At 46.4% G+C, this 20424-nt stretch overlaps 1 protein-coding gene across 1 annotated transcript in view; it reads right to left on the bottom strand.

Annotated features, from left to right (window-relative positions):
* HIRA (histone cell cycle regulator) overlaps window positions 1-20424 on the bottom strand; it is a 55713-nt gene that overhangs the window by 20012 nt on the left and 15277 nt on the right. The window contains exons 3-13 of the mRNA XM_080985087.1: window positions 19050-19160; window positions 17348-17438; window positions 16504-16598; window positions 15419-15514; window positions 14260-14420; window positions 12233-12400; window positions 10420-10533; window positions 7924-7994; window positions 4265-4370; window positions 2794-3012; window positions 1072-1157 (exon numbers count right to left, since the gene is read on the bottom strand). Coding sequence (XP_080841213.1) covers window positions 1072-1157; window positions 2794-3012; window positions 4265-4370; window positions 7924-7994; window positions 10420-10533; window positions 12233-12400; window positions 14260-14420; window positions 15419-15514; window positions 16504-16598; window positions 17348-17438; window positions 19050-19160 — 1318 coding nt within the window. The remainder of the gene's footprint in view (window positions 1-1071; window positions 1158-2793; window positions 3013-4264; window positions 4371-7923; window positions 7995-10419; window positions 10534-12232; window positions 12401-14259; window positions 14421-15418; window positions 15515-16503; window positions 16599-17347; window positions 17439-19049; window positions 19161-20424) is intronic.

Here is a 20424-nt window from a genome sequence, read left to right on the forward strand (position 1 = left end):
ATCGAAGGTGTATACATTTTAAACACAAATGTATGCATTGAATTATATAATAAAAAGGAGGAAGAGATTGTATCTAAAGTAGCACTAAGAGACACGTTCGATCAGCACAAAGATTTATGCTGCATGCAGACTCAGAGGTGAGTTCATCAACCTCCTTCTGGGATTCTCAGCGTATCTGAGTCACACAATCAGAAATGGCTGCGTTCGATTTGGCATTGCCATTTTCACCATTGTAGCAACTGCCCCCCACCCTTGTGGTGTCAGAAACAGTCGGAGGCTACCAGTTCATGCAGGGAACTTGAAATTCCCGGGAAGTCTTCCCAAGGGTAGTCCCAGGTACAGTACACCGCAGTAGTCAATGGGTTTGGCAGTTACCAGGGTGTGAGCAATGGCAACCAGCCTGCAGACCCTGAAAGAACCTAAACTGCTTAGGTCTAGGTTATCTGAAGAACTTGAACAGGGCTTCCGCTTACACAAGTCATTAGCTGACTCTCACCCTGAATCTTTAAGAAGCATCAATAACTTAGAAAAAGTACATACATCAAAAGACAAGTTGCAGAGTAGTCTAGAAGTATTTTCACAACAGGAAGACATGAGGGTTTCTTTTTAAGTATACAAATGATTTAAGAAAATCTCAACGGAAGAAAATATAAAACCTGTCATTTTATATTTCATAGATAGATAGATAGATAGATAGATAGATAGATATAGAGAGAGATATAGACATGGGTGGTGCTGTGGTCTAAACCACTGAGCCTAGGGCTTGCCGATCAGAAGGTTGGCGGTTCGAATCCCCGCGACGGGTTGAGCTCCCGTTGATCGGTCCCTGCTCCTGCCCACCTAGCAGTTTGAAAGCACGTCAAAGTGCAAGTAGATAAATAGGTACCACTCCGGCGGGAAGGTAAACGGCGTTTCCGCTCCAGCGTTTCCATGCACTGCTCCGGTTCACCAGAAGCGGCTTAGTCATGCTGGTCACATGACTCGGAAGCTGTCTGCAGACAAACGCCGGCTCCCTCGGCCTATAGAGCGAGATGAATATATATATACACACACATATATACACATACATACCCAGTATCCAGCTGAGCTATGCAGAGAGGTGTGATTCTTCTCCGTCCATCTGCTGTCCGAGTCTCAACTTGTTTCTTTAAAAGATTCTGTTGGGGGGAAAGATGGCTGTTGGAACTTTTGCTTGTAATTGCTATAAAGGCCTATTGTAAAGCATCAAAAGTCTATAAACTGGACATTTTGTTTATTCAGCTTGTTAAAATATTCCTACCCCTCCCACTCATATAAAACAACAAGGCCGCATAGGACCCTTACAATAAAACAGTTATAATAAAATGTAAGGTACCATAAAGAGAATACAAAATAATAACGATAGCCGGCTCATCATAAGAAAATTTGAGCAGGTAAATAGGCCTATTGTGATGAAAAAAGGCTTGAGGAGCTGTCTGAAAGTTAGCACTGATTACGCCTGCTGAATCTCCTAGAGCCCAAGTCCAAAATTCTGGATAAGCCCACTCAGCAGTTTCATGTAGATGTTAAATATCATAGGTGGTTTTCAACCCGCATGCAGTGGCACCCTGGGGTCCCTTGAATGATGGTCAGGGGTGCTGTGGGCAACACTGGCCTCTGTCCCTCTTTCCTTTCTCCCTCTGATGCCCTCTTGTGTCTCTGCCTCTCAAAGGCTTGAACAGCTGTTGGTTGCAGCAGCCTTGGCTGCAAACTCTGTAGGCGAATGGTGTCTCTGGGGCTGGCCAGGGGGTGCTGGTTGCTAGGAACCAAGGCGGCCTTGGACTAAGCAAGCAAGCAGGCGAGGGAGCCCAGCCAGCAAGTCCGGCAGCTCTTGCTGTTGGGAATGGACAGACAAGTCCCAGGTGGCTGTGGGGCAGTGTGAGGAGGCACCTCTCTTTGGGGCGGGGGGGGGCAGCTCAGAGACCAGGGGCAGCGGCAGGGGCTGCCCGGAGGGGAGAGGACAGGAGGCTGAGAGAACACTCCACCAGGGTGTTCAAAAAAGGGTGAGAGGCTGCCAGCTCTGCAGGCAAGGGGTGACATTACTGGACTCCTGAGCCCCACAGTGGTGATGCAGAAAGAATGTACAGTGGTACCTTGGGTTACAGACGCTTCAGGTTACAGACTCCGCTAACCCAGAAATAGTACCTCAGGTTAAGAACTTTGCTTCAGGATAAGAACAGAAATTGTGCGGCAGCAGCACGAGGCCCCATTAGTACCTCAGGTTAAGAACCGTTTCATGTTAAGAACGGACCTCCGGAATGAATTAAGTTCTTAACCTGAGGTACCACTGTAGTTGGTCAAGGGAGCCGTGGATTCAAAAAGGTTGAAAACCTCGAACGTCAGGGATAAAACTGAACCCTGAGGAAGCACACACCCTTAACTCGGACGGCAGCTTCAGTAGGATACCACGGTCAATGATATCAAAAGCCACTGAGAGGTAAGGAGAATGAAGAGGAACACATTTCCCCTGCCTCTGTCCCAACAGAGGTCATCATACAGGGCCACCAAAGCAGTTTCTGAGCCAAAGCCCGGCCTAAACCCAGATTGAAATGGATCTAAGAAATGACTGAATCACTCAATGCCTCACCAAGGCTTCAGTTGTCCATGTCACAGCCTCTCCAGGACTAAGCATGAGTGGCTGGAGGTCTGTGTAAATGACACATGGGAACCACACCAACAACCCTTTTGTGCTGCGTCAAGGAGGAGCCAGATGCCAAACTTTCCCCTTTTGAAAAGGTGACATGAAGGAAAAGAACCACCATCAGGGTCACCTACCTTCCTAATGTCTTCCAAGCTCTCCCCATTCACCATGCTTGCTACTTTAGGTGCTGCTGCTGAGCCAGCTGCGTCTCTCGCTGCTTCGTTCTTCTTTTCCACCTGCTGCTGCCTTTGCTGGTACTTCAGCATCTCTGGGTTCTCAATTATAGCAGTGGACAGGTGTGCCTCGGTCATTATAGCCAAGCTCTTGCCATAAGTGGTCTGGTGGATGTTGCTCTAAGGGGCGCAAAGGTGAGAACACAAAAGCAGCCGCTTAAACTGCGTGCACGAATCTTGATCAAAAATGACAAAGGGCTCGGGCAACGGACTGAATATCCAAATAATGCAGAAACCTTCAGCTGTACTGACTCATTTATTTCCGGCTGCATTTGTCTGCCGGCTTTCACCATTATTTAGAAATGATTCAGGTGCTATGCAAAAATAAAGGCAGGAGACGGACTCTGAGAAAGAGGTTTAGAGTATGCAGACAGGAGGGACCAGAAGAGCAGAAAAGACAGTAGACTAAGGAAAAGCAAGAGATAAATGAGAATTTCTGAATGAAGCGATGGAGGACATTTCAAACACCAATGATTCTGTAGATTGAGCATGCAAAGCATGTACAACCCTACTAAGCTAGCCTTCTCCAGCCCAGTGCCCTGCAGATATTTTGGACAGCAAAACCCATTACCCCTGCCCAGTGGCCATACTGGGTGGGGGGTGATGGGGGGGAGTCCAAAGCATCTGCCAGCTACCAGGTTGAGGAATGCTGTGCTGAGCTAATGGACCTCCCCTTTCAATGATGGCAGAAAAAGAAAAGAAGACTTGAAAAGCATAGGGATGTACACAAAAAAACAACAGGCATCTGTTGAGTGCAGGAATACATGCACATAACCTGTTTATAGTGCACCTTTTCCCAGCTGTGATCCAAAGGATGTGTTAGAACTGGCAACATGACCCCCACCCTGGCAACAAAAGGTTCTCCCAGATGGGACTAATCAGCACAGTTCTAACCATGTCTACTCAGAATCCAATCGGGATTACTCCCAGGTAAGTGAAGTTAGGGCTGCAGCCTTAATTAGCAAGCCCATCCAAAATAGCGCAGGGTTATATGGCTTTAGTAGAAATGTTATGAGGAATTAAGTATAAATAGATTAATAGAATATTAAAGGGAAAAATAAGGCAAGAATGTGTTAAGATAATTATAGGATAGAAAACAGAGGAAGATGGAAAGGAATTGCTGAAACAATTAATAGAAGTGGAATACAAAAAGGGAGGTGCGAGGAGGTTGTTGAAATAAGTGAATGAAAGATAAGATATTGAAATTGTTTGATGTGTTTTAAACTGTTTTTGTTTTGTTTTGTTAGTTTAATGTGTTAGTGTTATGTAGTGTTTGTGTATTGTATTGTATTGTATTGTTCTTTTTTTTGTAGTGTTTAAATTGTTGGAAAAGTAATAAATATTATTTTTTTAAAAAAATAGCGCAGGGTACCTTCTCTTCCTCGCTCAGAGGGTCGCCAAGCTCATCTTGGGAAAAATCCAAAAATGCTACTGATCCATCCATGGAGCACACCAAGATGCCAAGCCCATTTAAGGTCCTGGGAAGACAAAGATGGAGGATTTTGATTAGTACCTTAGACTGGAAAGAACAGCTCATGTAACTGGAAGACCAGCGGTTTGGTGGGATGTAGTTAACCTGCTGGCAAACTCAGAAACACACACACACACACACACACACACACACACACACACACAGTTCTCACATCAACCAGCCCGCAAAATTATCAGGCATCCTGAATGATATTCCTGAGAAACCTAGCAAACCCAAGCAGTGTGCAGTATGCTTTCTGAGCCCAAGTACTCATCATATCCTGGGAGCTGCTGTAGAAGTTGCTCCTTCCTGCAATGCCAGGATTAACATGGGGAGACCCAAGCACAGTGGGAGAAGTCCTCCTTGCAGCCCCTCCTCGTGCCAGCGTGAGCCAAAGTTGACCGCTAGCAGAGTGAAACTCCACAACATGGCAGGTCTGGAATTTCTAACATGACCCTGGCGGAGCGGGAAAGAGTGGCACTGCAAAAGCTCTCATGCCATCGAGGCAACAGGAATACCCAGACCTAACTTCCCTACTACTGAAGAAAGTCTTGCAGAAGATAAATGGGTGTTCAAATACCGGAGCAGGATGAGAAACTCTAAGTTCTGGCCTTTTTTTGCATGTGCTCTTCAGGTGGCCTTGGTTCTACACAGTTCAGCTTCAGAGCACGCACAAGCTGCACTCCTTAAGAAAGGAGTCTATTGCCATGGAACTGTGGTCAGAGGAATGGCTTTATGTATATGGGGCAGCAGGCAAATCATGCCCTACTGACCCTATGTTGTGCTGTCACCATTCCCTGTGCAGCTATTCAAAAATGGAAGCTGGCCGTCCATGTTGCTTTATACCATAACAACGTGCTAACGGACCGACAAATCAGCCAAACACTCACAACACCATTTCAAGCGAAAGCGGGAACAACTGGCGAGTGACTATGCTGCTGTTATGATCGATACCATAGTATTTCATACATGAGTAAATAATGGTCATTACAGAATTCATAAGATCAATAGGAAAAGACTGAGCCATCTCAAATACTTCCTTCCCACAACAAATTTCTATATTATGTCTACTTTTTTGCCAGGATACAAAAAGGTTCAGGCCAACGGTTTTTGAAACATATTCCAGAGACTCTGGAGGTTCTTCAGCAGCTTATAGGGAAACTCGCCAGAAAAGAACCACAGATAAGCTTCCGGAAAGATAGCTTGTGGTGTGCAAAAGCAAAATGTGTTGGGTGCTTTACAGACAGTACCAGCCTTCCCTGGAGCTCAGCAGGTGCTTCTGCATCAGCTTTTAAATACCTGCTGCAAACTTTTCTATTCAGTCAGGCTTATGCCGGCAACTCAGAGCACATCTTTCCACAACAGTTATCCAATTTCACCTTTCTCATATGGTTTTTATTGTATGGTATTATGTACAGCTGTCGTGAAACTGTTTCAGTATTTTCTTTATGAACCAGCAGCAAGTAAATATTTCTTATAGATAAATAAAATGAGCTTCTTGGGAAGGTGGGTGGGATACAAAAAAGTAGGATGCTCACAATGAAAACAGCCTGCTTTAAAACAAACCTTCCCCCCCCCCCCCTTTCCTTTTTAATAAACGCAAACAGGAATAAAATGTAAATTCAAACCCTCAGATTTCCTGGGAGATGTTAACGTGCTTTACTTACTTGGGCGCTCACTAAACAAGCCAGGCATGGCAACCTACCCTGACATCCGCCAAACTTCATTTGATTGCCGTTATCAGTTTTATGGATGGTTTCATTTTACTTTGCCGAAACCTTCTTGGGCATTTTACAGTGTTGTTCTCTCCTTTTAATGGGACTAAATTTGTGGTCTTACGTTATACTATTGGTATTACCGGTGTGTGTGTGGTTTTTTAGCAGGAACTCGGTGGAACTAAGTTCCCTCAATTTTTAAAAATTAAATAATAATCTCTTTTTTCTTTTTGTTTTGTTCTGGAATGGATATACACCCAATGCCTGAGCCAAAAATCCACCTATATCTGTAATCAATAAAGTTGTGGCCAGTCCAAATCATTGTCTGCTTGAGTTTATTAATCGCATCTTACATTTAGCCACTACCTGGGGGGGGGGGCGGCGCTGCGACTGGGCCTGCTATAAACTAAACTAAATAACTAACTAACTAAATAACTAACTAACGAACTAACTTCGTGGTGAGTTCCTCCACCTTTTTTCCAGAAAAAAAAAAGCCACTGGGAATTACTACTCTGGTTGTACACTCCGCCCCGAAAGCAACACTGAAATCTGCAGCCTAAAAATCTTTTAAACAAAGGGGAAGGGAAGCACTTTTTCTAACCACCCACTTCCTGCTTAGGCACACCTTTTATTATCGTGCTGAGCTCAATTAAGGCCCAGATCATTAGCTTTGCTTCTCTTACCACCTAATCATTTCAAACCAGCAGAGGGAGCAACCAGAAAGAGAAGCGAGGGAACGGGCTTTTTACTGAAACTGAAGTAGCACTGCGGCGCCTTCAAGTGGCAGGGAGGTATCATTGCAATGTGGCATAAGAACATAAACGTAGCCTCCTGGGTGAGGGAGTTCCATAGTTTAACTGAGCACTGTCAAGTATGACTTGGAGTCCAGTCACCGCACCTGCCTTTCCAACCTGAACAAAGCCCCAGAAATTTATTCCATTTGGTTTTGCACTGACTGCCGTCTATTAGACTTCTTATTGTTTTTAAGGCACTCACCATGGTACCTTAAAGTAAAGGTAAAGGGACCCCTGACCATTAGGTCCAGTTGTGACCGACTCTGGGGTTGCGGCGCTCCTCTCGCTTTATTGACCGAGGGAGCCGGCATACAGCTTCCGGGTCATGTGGCCAGCATGACTAAGCCGCTTCTGGCGAACCAGAGCAGCGCACGGAAACGCCGTTTACCTTCCCGCCGGAGCGGTACCTATTTATCTACTTGCACTTTTATGTGCTTTCGAACTGTTAGGTTGGCAGGAGCAGGGACCGAGCAACGGGAGCTCACCCCGTCGCGGGGATTCGAACCGCCGACCTTCTGATTGGCAAGTCATAGGCTCTGTGTTTTAAGCCACAGCACCACCCGCATCCCTACCATGGTGCCTTAGCCACAAGCAAAAGGCAAAATCAAGGATATGTTGTAAACCACAATGTTTTTATTTTGTTAAAAAAAAAAGCTGAAAACTTGGGAAGCCAAACATTACAGAATTAAATGGGAACTGATGGCTGACCACAAGGATACAGTTTAATGAAACTGCAGAATGACTGGGATTGCTGCCAACGGGAGATCACTATTTCCCAGTGAACAGCAAAGGAAATATCTTTTGTCTCAATCAAAGCCATATTTTGACAGCCAGTGTGGTGCAGTGGTTAGATCACATCACAGAGGCGCAAGTTCATATCCCAACTCGAGTCATGAAGCTCATGGGTTGAACTTGGGCAACTCTCTTTCAGCCTGACCTACCACACAGGGCTGTTGCAAGGATAGAATGGAAGTGATGAGAACAGTAGCCGCTACCTTGCTCTTGAGAGGAAAGGGGGAATTTAAAATGCAGTTAATGAATAATATCTTACCACGAGATGTCCATGATTGACTTGTCGAACAGCTCATGTATGACAACCAAAGGCCTTTTCAGACACGTCAGCTAAACAACAGAAAGTTGCATGGTGGTTATTGTCATACACAAGTCTCACATCCCACTCTCCAAGATCCATCAACATGTGGAAGATCATGAAACATATTAATTCATGCAAGCTGAATACCCAACAATGGAAAACCTAGAGTAAGGTGGTCCAACGCACAACCTATGGGCCACATGAGGCCCTCAAGGCCTTTTTTTGGTGGCCCTCAACAACATCTGACACCACACGCCCCCCCCCCCAGCCTTCAAGCTGTCTTCCCAAAGGCGGGTAAGCGAGGTGCTGGGCGTTGGGGAGGAGTGAGGGCTCTGAAAGGGTCCTAAAGTCATCCTTCCTTCTTCCCAAAGCCTAGTTAGAGGCCTTGCTTCCCCCACTCCCTGCGTGACAAGGCAGTTTGCGGCCCACGGGTTCTGTGTTGGGCCGCCCTGACCTAGAAGGAGAGAGGGAGGGAAAGTGACGTTCCCAGTAAAACAGCAACTGGGCCATAATGCACCACACACTAGCAGAGACAGACATAACTCCTAGGAACAAGCACAGGTTTTCCTGTTGTGACTCTCCCCGACCCCTAAGCTTCGCTTTTTTACTGCTAAATATACAGGAACATAAGAAGCTGCCCTATACTGAGCAGAACCGTCTTTCCCATTGGGTTTACTGGCACGTTGCGCCAGGGCACCAGGCTCTAAGGACCGCCTCAGCAAGTAGGGGAGCTGCGCGGCTTTGCCAGCGGCCTCCCCTTTCCCTCCTGTACGCCTGCCAGCTGCGCCCCGTCAACTATATGGCTGGCGGGCGTGCAGCTTCCTTCCCAAGCCCCGGCGGGAGGAGAGCGATCCACACAGAGGCTTGGGAAAAGGTTGACAACTCTGGGAAATGGGGGGTGGAGCGCCGGAGGAATCTTTGCACCATGGCGCCGGATATGCTTAAGACGGCCCTGATACTGAGTCTGACCACTGGCCAGTCTACCTCAGTATCGTCCACACTGACCGGCAATGGCTCTACAGGGTTTCCAAGCAGGGGTCTCTCCCAGCCCTGCCTGGCAATGCTGGGGATCGAACCTGCGATCTTCTGCTTGCAAGGCAGAAGCGCTATAACGGAACTACATCCCTTCTACCACTAACAGAAATTCGTTCCCTGCCACTACCCATGTTCTCTTTCAGGAACTTAGCATATTCATCCAATTAAAAAATTATTTAGACTAGGGTTACCAGACGCCCCCGGTTCCCGGGGACAGTCCCTGGATTTGCAAATCTGTCCCCGGGAAACATGGCAATGGCAGCCTCAGCAGCCCAGAGCCAGCCTGGTAGCGCAGTTGGCTCTGGCTGGCTTCAGGAGCTGCTCGCGGCGCCCACCATTTTCCCTCTCCAGAAGTCCCCATATGAAGTGTCTTGTGCGCAACACTTCATATGGGGACTTCCGGAGAGGAAAAATGGCGGATGCTACAGCTGCGAGCAGCTCCTGAAACCAGCCAGAACCAACAGTGCTACCCGGCTGGCTCCTGGCTCCTGGCTGCTGCCACTGCCGAAGGGGAACCGGGGACGTCCGGTGGTACAGATCTCCTGCCCCCTTCCCCCTTTATTTTGACTGATCGGGGGAGGCTCGGGAGTCAAAAGCCTCGGGGGAGGCTCAGGGAGTCAACAGCAAAAGCTGTTGCCCATTATTTTAAAATACTGCGCATTTATGTTTCACAGGCTGCAAAAGAAGGGCTTTGCACCTTGTCTGCCAGAGAAACCGTGCGCCTTGTGCCCCTCCTGGGCAATGGCTGCCCACGCATGACTCCTGAGTCTCCCCTATCTCCCCTATCTGTCAAAACAAAGAGGGAAGGGGGCAGGAGATGGAAGAGGCTCAGGAGTCATGAGTGGGCCGTTGCCCAGTTTTTTTAAAACTGCGCATTTATGTTTCACTGGGTGCGAAAGAAGGGCTTGGCACCTTTATACAATATGCATGTGTGCTTGGGCCCAGGGTCTTTTGCCTCACCATCCCCACTACTGACTCCTTGTTGCTACTCAGCTTCAAAAAAACAAAAAAATTGTCCCTGGATTCATTGAAAAAAATCTGGTAACCATAATTTACACCTCTTTTCTTAAAAAAAAAAAAGAGCTTCCCAACCAGCTAATTCAGTATCACTTAAGCTTTCTTTAAACAACCACAACAGGGGGGTTGGTGGCAGTATTGTGATTTCCACAAGGGCCAGCCAGTCAGCACTCTCCGCAGCCTGACAGGAAGGCAGGAGAAAGGTGGCTTCATGATGGTCGCAAAGACTAGCCAATCAGCACTCTGAACAGCCGGCTTACAACCAGCTGCTCCTATGAACAATTTGATTAAGTTCATACACCTGTCCTAAAAGGCAGAACCAGAGTGGGGTCCACTGTTCAAGATACACGTCTACCTCAGCCTGAGCTGGGCCGTGTCAGCTAGAACAGAAGACTTACTTACCCAGACAGAAAGAGACCGGTCTTTGCTGCCAACAGCACAGCAGCAATAAGGGTGGCTAGATTTGGTTGAGCTCCCATTCTTCTGCTTCTTTTTGAAGATTTTTGGATTGAATTTCTAGAAAAGGGAAGGGGAAACAACCAGAGGGTCCTCTTAAAAATTAATTTGCTTTAAGAAGCCGAGCTAAGGTGCAAAAGAGGACCGAGCAGGTATTTTTGGTCCTCGCTAAAACTTGTATGTCAGGCCTGACCCAAACAAAGAATTATATAAATCTCTCCGAACATGCCTATTCTGTGTATTTCTGGGATGGCTGCAATGAAATACTATTGCAAGAAAAAGAAAAAGAAAAAGAAAAAGAAAAAGAGCTCTTTTGGCTCCTGTAGCCTCCTCGACTACCCTCCTCCTTTCTTTCAAGACCTTAATAATAGCTAAAATAAGCACATTTGTCACTTTTTGTTCCTGAAGCCTACTCTTCTATTATCCCCCCACCCCACCCGCCACCCCATGCAAGACCTGGCTTAATAATTACCTAAAATAAGAACAATTGTCTCTTTGGTTCTGCTTCACTTCTGTCTACGATCAGGACAGGGAGTAATTTAGACCATTTGGGGAAATTCTAGGGGTGGTGCCACACCTTAAAGAAATAACAGGGCACTGACCTGAAAATAGCCATGTTCTGCTATTGCTCCTGCACTATAGGACAACCTTCCCCCGCCATACGCACAAGGTAGCAGCTTATCACCTGCTTCAGGTATCTTGTAAAGGTGTAGCTTTTTGCCTGACTGGTAAGATCAAGCCCTATCTTCATTTGTTTGAATGTCTTGCATTCCTGTTTTTATTTATTTCTATATGTTTTTATGTTTTATTATTAGTTTAATAACATTGTTTGTTTTTGATGCAGTACGTTGCTTAGTTTTTTAACACAGTGGTACCTTGGTTCTCAAACGTCTTGGTACTCAAACAAGTTGGAACTCAAACACTGCAAACCTGAAAGTAAGTGTTCTGGTTTACAAACTGTTTTCGGAAGCCGGATGTGCTCCATTTTGAGTGTTACGCTTCCAATTTGAGTGCCATACTTACGTTTTGAGTGTTACACTGGGGTCCGTCTGTTTTTGCTATTTATTTTGGGTTTGTGTTTTTGTGGCTCTTTTTGTTTTGTTTTTGTGACTGTGTGGAACCCCAGTTCAGCTACTGATTGATTGATTGTGTGACTGCAGTACATTGTTTATTGCTTTCATTTTATGGATCAATGGTCTCGTTAGATAGTAAAATTCATGTTAAATTGCTGTTTTAGGGGTTGTTTTTAAAAGTCTGGAACGGATTAATCCATTTTGCATTACTTTCTATGGAAAAGCATGCCTTGGTTTTGGAACACTTTGGTTTTGGAACGGACCAGGGTACCACTCTGTGTGTGTGTATATATATATATGTGTGTGTGTGCACACACGCGTATGTATATGTGTATGTACAGTCATACCTCGGGATAAATACGCTTCGGGAGGAATATTTTCGGGTTGCGCTCCGCGGCGACCCGGAAGTAACAGAGCGCATTACTTCTGGGTTTCGCTGTGCGCGCATGCGCAGACATTCAAAATTACATCACACGCATGCGCGGAAGCGCCAAAACGCGACCTGCACACGCACAGACACGGGTTACGTTCGCTTCAGGATGCGAAGGGGCTCCGGAATGGATCCCGTTCGCATCCCGAGGTACCACTGTATATATATGTACAAGTGTGTGTGTGTACATATATATATATGTACGCGTATATACATATCTCTCAGTTCATAAACGCTTTTAAATAAATGAACCTACCACCACTGTCACTGCTTTGCGATGGCCAACAAAATCCATGTTGGTTTTCCACCCGTCTCGCTCAATGATCTGTGCCGTGGGACCAGAATTATTCATGGCATGAGCAGAGACGAGATAGTGCCCGTCGGGTGACCAGCTGAGACGTAAAACATGGGTCGTTCCTCCACACTGAAAAGTAAAACCAGGCCACAGAAAGGACTGAGCATCACGTTTGCCAAATGTTCATGGATGATAAATGACACCCTTATCTGTAACCAGATTCAACACATATTATCTGTCACTGGCAGCATCTGGGGTGGCACTCACAGGTGCCCATGTCACCCAACCACTTTGGCTTCCTGGAGGATAGGGCTGCCAATGGCTACTAGCTGGGGATGCTGCACTGTACCTTCACTGTTGGAGGCGGTCCGCCTCTGAATACCAGTTGTTGCTGTTGCATTTAGGTCCTGCTAGCAAGCATTTGCTTGGCCACTGTGAGAACAGGGTGCTGGACCAGATGGGCCGTTGGCATTTTCCAGGAGGCTCCCTATATTTTCTTATGTTTTCAGAGGTTACGATTTGCAACTGTCTTAAGCCTATACTACGTGAACCCCCCGTTTCAGAATGCAGCAACTGGGGAAAACACACACTGAGTTCCTAAGCTATATGTGGGACAGAAAACAGCCACGTGCACCCAAATATATATGGAGAAAACCGCACAAGGTGCTCAGTTTGGAAATGATGGCACCTCCTCATTTCAAAGGCACCTGACTGAAGAAGGCAAAATCGGTCAGCTGCTACGGCTTGGCTCAGATCAAGAACAGGCCAGGAAGCAGGAGTTCAGTTAGGTGCTTTTAGTCAAACCTTGGTTCTCGAACGGCTCCATTTTCTAACGTTTCAGCTCCAGAACGCCGAAAACACAGAAGTAAATGCTCCGGTTTTCGAACGTTTTTCAGAACCCGAATGTCCCGCACGGCTTCCGCTTGAGTGCAAGAAGCTCTTGCAACCAATCGGAAGCCGTGCCTTGGTTGTCGAACGTTTCTGAAGTCAAACCGTCTTCCGGAACAGACTACGTTCGACAACCGAGGTTTGACTATATGAGATTAACAGATGTACATCTTAAGGGGCCAATGTGTATTACTTCAATTACTCTGCTGTTTGTGGGCCGTTCTACTTAATTGGCTGAGTGGGGCCCTGGATGTTTGGCGCAAAGTCCTGTCTTGGATGGCAGGTGCCTTGGACTCACACTTGTCCACTTCTCTTTGCAGATTGTAATTTCCTCCTCCCTCTGGATTGCAGGATGTGGACCGCCAAACAACGGTTTGCACTTGTCCTGTGACCCAGAACTGCAAACCTGGGAGCCCTGACATCTTGATCTGAAGCTAGGGGTTGAATAAGCATAAGGGACATGTCAGGGAACTGCCATCGGTTGAGGAGGGAATGAGGAAAAGCTGGATGGATTACAGAGAGCCCCCAAAGATCATGGAAAGCAGCTCCTCCTTAGCGGGGGAGAGTAACCACGCCTCCAGTGGAGAGGAGCTGCAGGGTTTGGAGGAGGCGAGGTGTTGCCAGGATACCTTGCCTGGGCAAAGCGGGAAGGGAAGAGGTCCACCGTTACCCACGTAACTGGGCGTCAAGAAATTACTTTGCTGGGGAAAATTTAAGCCCTGCCCACTCACGGATTCTGCCAGTGAATGAGTCAGCCATGGGAGAGTGGCGCTCCGGACAGATAAAGTTTATTTTGCATCAAAAGCAAGGCTTCACAGCCGAGCCGGGAGGTACTTGCCTGCTTGCTCTTGAGCAACCCCTTGGAAACCTAACAGGACAGATAAATAATCCCTTGTGGAGGTCTTGAAAGACATCTCTTGTAAGAAGGTTTAAAATTACATTTATTGCTCCTCCCACTTCTTCCTCCAGCCCTGCCCATCAATGGCCTGTGCCCCTCCACCTGGAAAGGAATGCAGCCCCTGTGCTAAAAAAGCTACCCCACATCTGCAGTCATATTCGTTCACGGGATGAGTTGTTGAGACGGCTAACACAACACACACCTCATCAAACGGTTTGGTGATGCTGGTTTCTAGCTGCCAGTCCATGGTACGCCACACCTTCAAGCTTCGGTCATCTGCTTGCGACGCAATGTATTTCCCCACTGGGTCCCAGGTGAGCCCCTTAACTAAGCCAGAATGTCCCTTCAGAGTGGCGAGAATTTCTGCATGCAGCAAAGAGATAAAAAGATTTTTTTAAAAAAATACATGCTGACTTTTTCAAGAACTATTTAACTGGATAAAGCTGAGAGAGCTTTAAAATGCTACTGAAGCCCGACAACGTCTTGGTACAAGCTGGTATTCAATCATGCTGAATTCATAGTAGTAGTTGTTGTTTTTAAAAGACACTTGCATACAAATGCAACTAGGGGATATGAAAGAATACAGTTGTACCTTAGAAGCTGAATGGAATCTGTTCTGGAAGTCTGTTCAACTTCCAAAACGTTCGAAAACCAACGCACAGCTTCTGATTGGCTGCAGGAAGCTTCTGCAGTCAATCAGAAGCCGTGGACATTCGGCTTGTTGGACATCCCTGCTCTAAAGCTTAACAATTGCAAGGTGGTGGAAGAGAAGACGTTGGAAGATTGACAATAATATTAGCGGGGTCAGTAATATTCATGAGGTCAGCATGGTAGCCCAGTTTGCATGTAGCCCCAAGTCAAACCATGTCTTACTGCAAAAGAGCAAACATGTGGGTCTCCAAAGTGAAGATCGCAGCCCCTGCACTCCTCTCTCAGTCCAGCCACTGCCATGCTACCTGGGGATAAGCCATGGTTTGGCTTAGCATTACATCTGAGTTTGGGCTCATGGTTTGCCTTCCCCAGACAAATCGTAAGTAATAAACTGAGAACAAACCCTGGTTGCAGCATGTGGTTTTTCTGGAGCAAGACAAACCATGAGCCCAGGTTCAAACGTAATGCTAAGCCAAACCATGGCTTAGTCCTAGGTAGTAGGGCAGCAGCAGGACCAGGAGAGGGCACAGTCCTTGTTCCGGGAACCCACGTGATGCTCATTTGTGCTAAACCATGGGCTTCGCTTAGCGCTATATGGGTGAACCGGGTTGGTTTGTTTGTTTGTTTTGTTCAAAAAGGTTTGCCATATTGAGCGGCAGCCCCCACGAAACAAACCATTACCTTTTGATAGTCAGAACTCTACGTTATACCTGGGAATTTGACAGCATTCCAGATGACAACAGTGTTATCCACACTACAAGAGGCCAGCCAAGCATCATGAGGAGACCACGCCACATCCATGACATCTGCAGGGGATGCAAAAAACAAACAAACACACACCTTAAGCGAACCATTTCTCAGGGGAAACAGAAAACTAGCCACCCATCCACTTAACAGCTCCCTTTGAGTTCAGAGAACTGAAATTCACAGCCGTCTGCTTGTTGCAGATGCGAGCGATTGTCAGCGAGCGGTGCAAGCGATTTTAACTGTTGGGTTAGTGATTCACTGCATCCCCCCCCCCCCAAGAAAGCTGAACAACTCTGGGCAATCCTCTCCAAAAAAGCTCAACAACTCCAACCCCCCCCCCAAAAAAAGCTCAACAACTGTGGGGCCATCTTCTGAAACTGGAGTTCCCCAAAATAGGGGGGCGTGTTATACACGGGGAAGTGCGGTAGTGACTGTAGGATGAGCTCATAGGGTATGACTCTTGCTATTTGCTGTCTTTTATCTAGCTGGCCACCTGTTAAGTGAGGATGTAAATAACTGCCAGAGAAGTGCAATGGAATGTAATGCTGACCATTCTAGGTAAAGGTAAAGGGGCCCCTGACCATTAGGTCAAGTCGTGACCGACTCTGGGGTTGCGGCGCTCATCTCGCTTTCTTGGCTGAGGGAGCCGGCGTACAGCTTCTGGGTCATGTGGCCAGCATGACTAAGCCACTTCTGGCGAACCAGAGCAGCGCACGGAAACGCCATTTACCTTCCCGCTGGAGGTATTTATCTACTTATCTACCTATTTATCTACTTGCACTTTGCCGTGCTTTCAAACTGCTAGGTTGGCAGGAGCAGGGACCGAGCAACGGGAGCTCACCCCGTCACGGGAATTCGAACCGCCGAGCTTCTGATCGGCAAGTCCTAGGCTCTGTGGTTTAACCCACAGCATCCCTGCTGACCATTCTACTGGGTGCCAAATAGCATCTATCTAAAGCAGACCAGATAACGGGGATTGAACTTTGGGATGGGTTGAGAGATCTAGTAATGCATTGTGAGCACCTTCCAGTGTTTCAGACACACTTACCCCCCGAATGGCTTCGAAGGATTGAGAGACACCTCCACTGTTCTACGTTAGCAAGTTTACTACTGGAACCAAACACTGTGCTCGGCCCAATGTACCTATGGAAGACGGGAACAAGAGTTACCAAAAGCAACCACACGGCAGAATTCCTTTGTGAACCACCACAACAGTTGAAATGAAATTTAGCAGACAAAAACCCCACCACACATTTAGAGGAGACTTTTAATAGGGAGCCTATATTTATTTAATTTGTTCATTTTATTCAAAAGCCTAACCACAATAATTTTTTTTAAAAAAAATCTCTAAGCAGTGTAGACTCTGTACGATAGAAAAAAAAACATTCATTGGAACAAAAATACAAACCTAAAACAAACAAAACCAATATAAATACAGTCGTACCTCGGAAGTCGAACAGAATCCGTTCCGGCAGTTGATTCACTTCCAAAATGTTCGGAAACCAAGGCATGGCTTCTGATTGGCTGCAGGAAGCTCCTGCAGCCAATCGGAAGCCGCAGAACCTGCATCAGACATTTGGGTTCCAAAAGAACGTTCGCAAACCAGAACACTCACTTCCGGGTTTGTGACGTTTGGGAGCCAAAACGAACGACTCGCAAGGCATTCAACTTCAGAGGTACGACTGTAAAAGCAAGTAAAACTGGAATTCAGGGGATTAAGACACATAAGTCAGGGTGCAACCTCGTGGGTCAGGGAAAGCCTGGGCAAAAAAATTAGCTTTTTGTATTCTAGAAAGTGTTTACAGAACTCTGGAGATAAGAAACAGGGAATAATTCAATAAACGTTCAGAGAACAGGGAAAGACGTAAATTTGGGGCGGGCAGCACACTTACGCAGCTCTCTTCCAAATCATGATCAGCTTGTCGTCTCCCCCGGAAGCCAGATACATGCCATTGTTTGACCATCGTACACAGTTCACACATGCTAAAACGGAAGAAACACACACAAACGGAAAGAAGGTGGATTTTTATATCAAGGCATGTCAGAATAGTTCACAGTATTTTTTATGGGTTCACACCCTTTGCAATTCTCCCTGTATGCTTCTGATAATCGTAATGGCATCTTTATCTTTCTGCAGTGCTCATGCACTGGATCTCAGCTGCAGAAACAGATTGTGTTTCTGTCCCACCAGTGGGAGGTGGGGGCTGCACCCACCAAACAGTACGAGTGGAGGGGGAACTAACCATGAATGAAGAGGGAAGGAAATGTGATTGCCTACATTTCAAACAATGCTTTTCTTCAGAGATGTTGTGTTACCAACAAAACAAGTATTTGAAATGTACTTATTGTTTGGAATTTTAGCTTTTTCCACCTGCAATGATCAAAACAGCTTACAAGCCGAGCAAAGCGGCATAATGTCACGTCTGTAAAACAGTAACCCAGGAAAGCAAAATAAAATGAAACAAAAACTCAGCAACATCAGAGGCGAAGACCTATCAATGCACTCAATAGCAGTATGCTTCGTTTGATAAGCAGGTATTAACCAATCTTAGCCAATGACAAGATTCAATATGCTCCATGCTTCAGGTCCCCTCTACTGGAAAGACCCTGTCTTTTGTACCCACATACATGTTCTCATGGTGGATAAAGGGCAGGGCCATTAATGTTTATCTCACAACTTGGGCTGGGTCATATTGGAGGAGGTGGTGTGTATGAGCACCTAAATCTTTGCAGCCTTCTGTTCGCCTTTAAAATGAATGGGTCACCTAGCAAATATTTCAGTGGCATAACTTAAGGTCCTTTAAAAAATGGTGCAACTGAGAATGGGTACCATCTGGCATTCTAGCACAACCCACTCATCCCTGGACATCAGAAAGGTATTTCTAAAAAGTGGAACAAGCGGGGGTGGGGGGACATAGAGCATGCAAGAAGATGGGTCATTCCTTAACACCAAACCATGGCTTAGTGTAACATTCAAAGCAGTTTTCAAAGTCTACACTCCTCTGATATGCAATTAAGGCCCACGGTTCTCTACACCAGAACCATGTAGTGTCCCTTGTGTTTGTTGGACTACAACTCCCATCATCCCTGGCCAGCTTAGCCAATTGTGAAAGATGATGGGAGTTGTAGTCCAACAACATCTGGGGACCCAACGTTGAAGAACACTACTCCATGCCATTCCTGGAACTTTACTGACCAACCAGCACCGAAATGGAAATGTAATTCTCCAGGAGGGATAGATAGAAGGTAGATAAGAGATGTAGTGTTATATCTCTGGGCAATTTTCAGTAAATAGTCAAGGATTTCCGACTATCAATTATTAAAGAACAAAATTCCGGCCCTGGCCCCTTTAAATTATACGTCTGAAATTATGAGAGCTGGGGGTGAAGGGTAAACCAGAAGTGGATTTCTCTGCTGAAGAATTGTGAGCTCTGTCCATTTCTGGTACCGTACTAAAAAGCAGCCAAACAAATTCCAGGTCCCAAAATCCTTTAATCCGTACTGTATGCCTGTTGCACCTAACCACCCTGGCGGATGTTGGAGCTCTCCTGGATCCCACAAACCTGAAGTCCGCGCTTCCCTGTTGTACAATACCTAAATGATTGTCCATCTGACAGAGCATCTTGGGTACATTCTCGTTCTTTTCGTCTTCCTCTTTGAGGACGGGAGCCATGTTCCATATCACAACCTTCCCAGAATCCTGTCCTAAGGACAAAGAGAAATCAACATACCATTTTACAGAAAAGCGCTGGTGTTTCCACAGAGAATACTTCCGTTACCTGCATGCAGCCATGATGATGATCAAATAGAGAAAGACTGACAGTGCAACACTGTGGGGTGGGTGGGTTGCAACTACAGAGTTCCATTTACATTTGCACAGCAAAACTCCCCCAAGCCCACTCTGCACCCTCCTCTCCAATCTGCTCCAGAGGGTTGGGGACGACGACCCAGAACTGATTTTTTTGGGGGGGAGGGGTAACAAGAGGGTGGGGATAAATTCCATTGCACAAGAGTAAATACTTGCACTTGCTGCTTTGGATAGAGCACACAACAAATCTGCTCAGGACATAGGTCTTCAGCCTGGGTTGGGACCCAGGGATGGGTCGCAAGGCCACACCAGGTGGCCCTCAGCAAAGCTGTTGCCGCCATGTTGGATTTCCAGCTTCGGCTGAGCAGACCAAAAGAGCACTACATGCTTATCTGGACCAGGACGCGTTCACTGGACAAAATGCTCATTTTATCAATTTCCACGAGTGCTGCAATGTAGAAGGAGGAAGGCAGGAGCCATTTAAAAAATAAAATAAAATGCCTATTTCTGGGCAACTGCATGCTCACGCTGCAGGATTCGTTTTCATTCAGCAGTGATGCAGAAGTAACACTATGTATATTGTTCTGTGAATTGCCATTTTAGGGTTCAATCATATGCATTGCTACAAGGCTACCAGCTATAAATCAGATGGGTCCTATGTTGCAGCTTGGAAGTCAGAGGTGGGTCTCAAGTCTTGACTGGTTGAAGGCCACAGGCTGGAAGCACCACTGAGTCCAATGGGACTTATTTCCAAGTAAAACTATATAGGATTACAGCAGGCATGTGCAAAGTCCTAATCTGGCCCGCCGGTCGATTTAATAGGGGTAAAATCCTAAAAAGAGCAGAACAACAGCCTACAACTCTATAGCACCCAAGCGGTGTTTCATAGAACCACAGAATTCAGAACTGCTGAATCACAGAATTGTAGAGTTGGAAGGGACCACGAGGCTCATCTATTCCAACGCCCTGAAAAGCAGGAATCTTTTGCCCAACATGGGGCTCAAACCCATGACCCTGAGATCAAGAGTCTCATGCTCTACCAACTGAGCTATACATACATTCCCATACATTCCCATTCAAAATACGGTACATTCAGCTAATTTGCCCTTGGCACTGGGACACTATAAATTGTCTACGCAGAAGCAAAAGTTGCAGTCCAGC

This window comes from Podarcis pityusensis (assembly GCF_964106645.2).
Source record: "Podarcis pityusensis genome assembly, chromosome: 16".
NCBI classification, from domain to species: Eukaryota; Metazoa; Chordata; class Lepidosauria; order Squamata; family Lacertidae; genus Podarcis; species Podarcis pityusensis.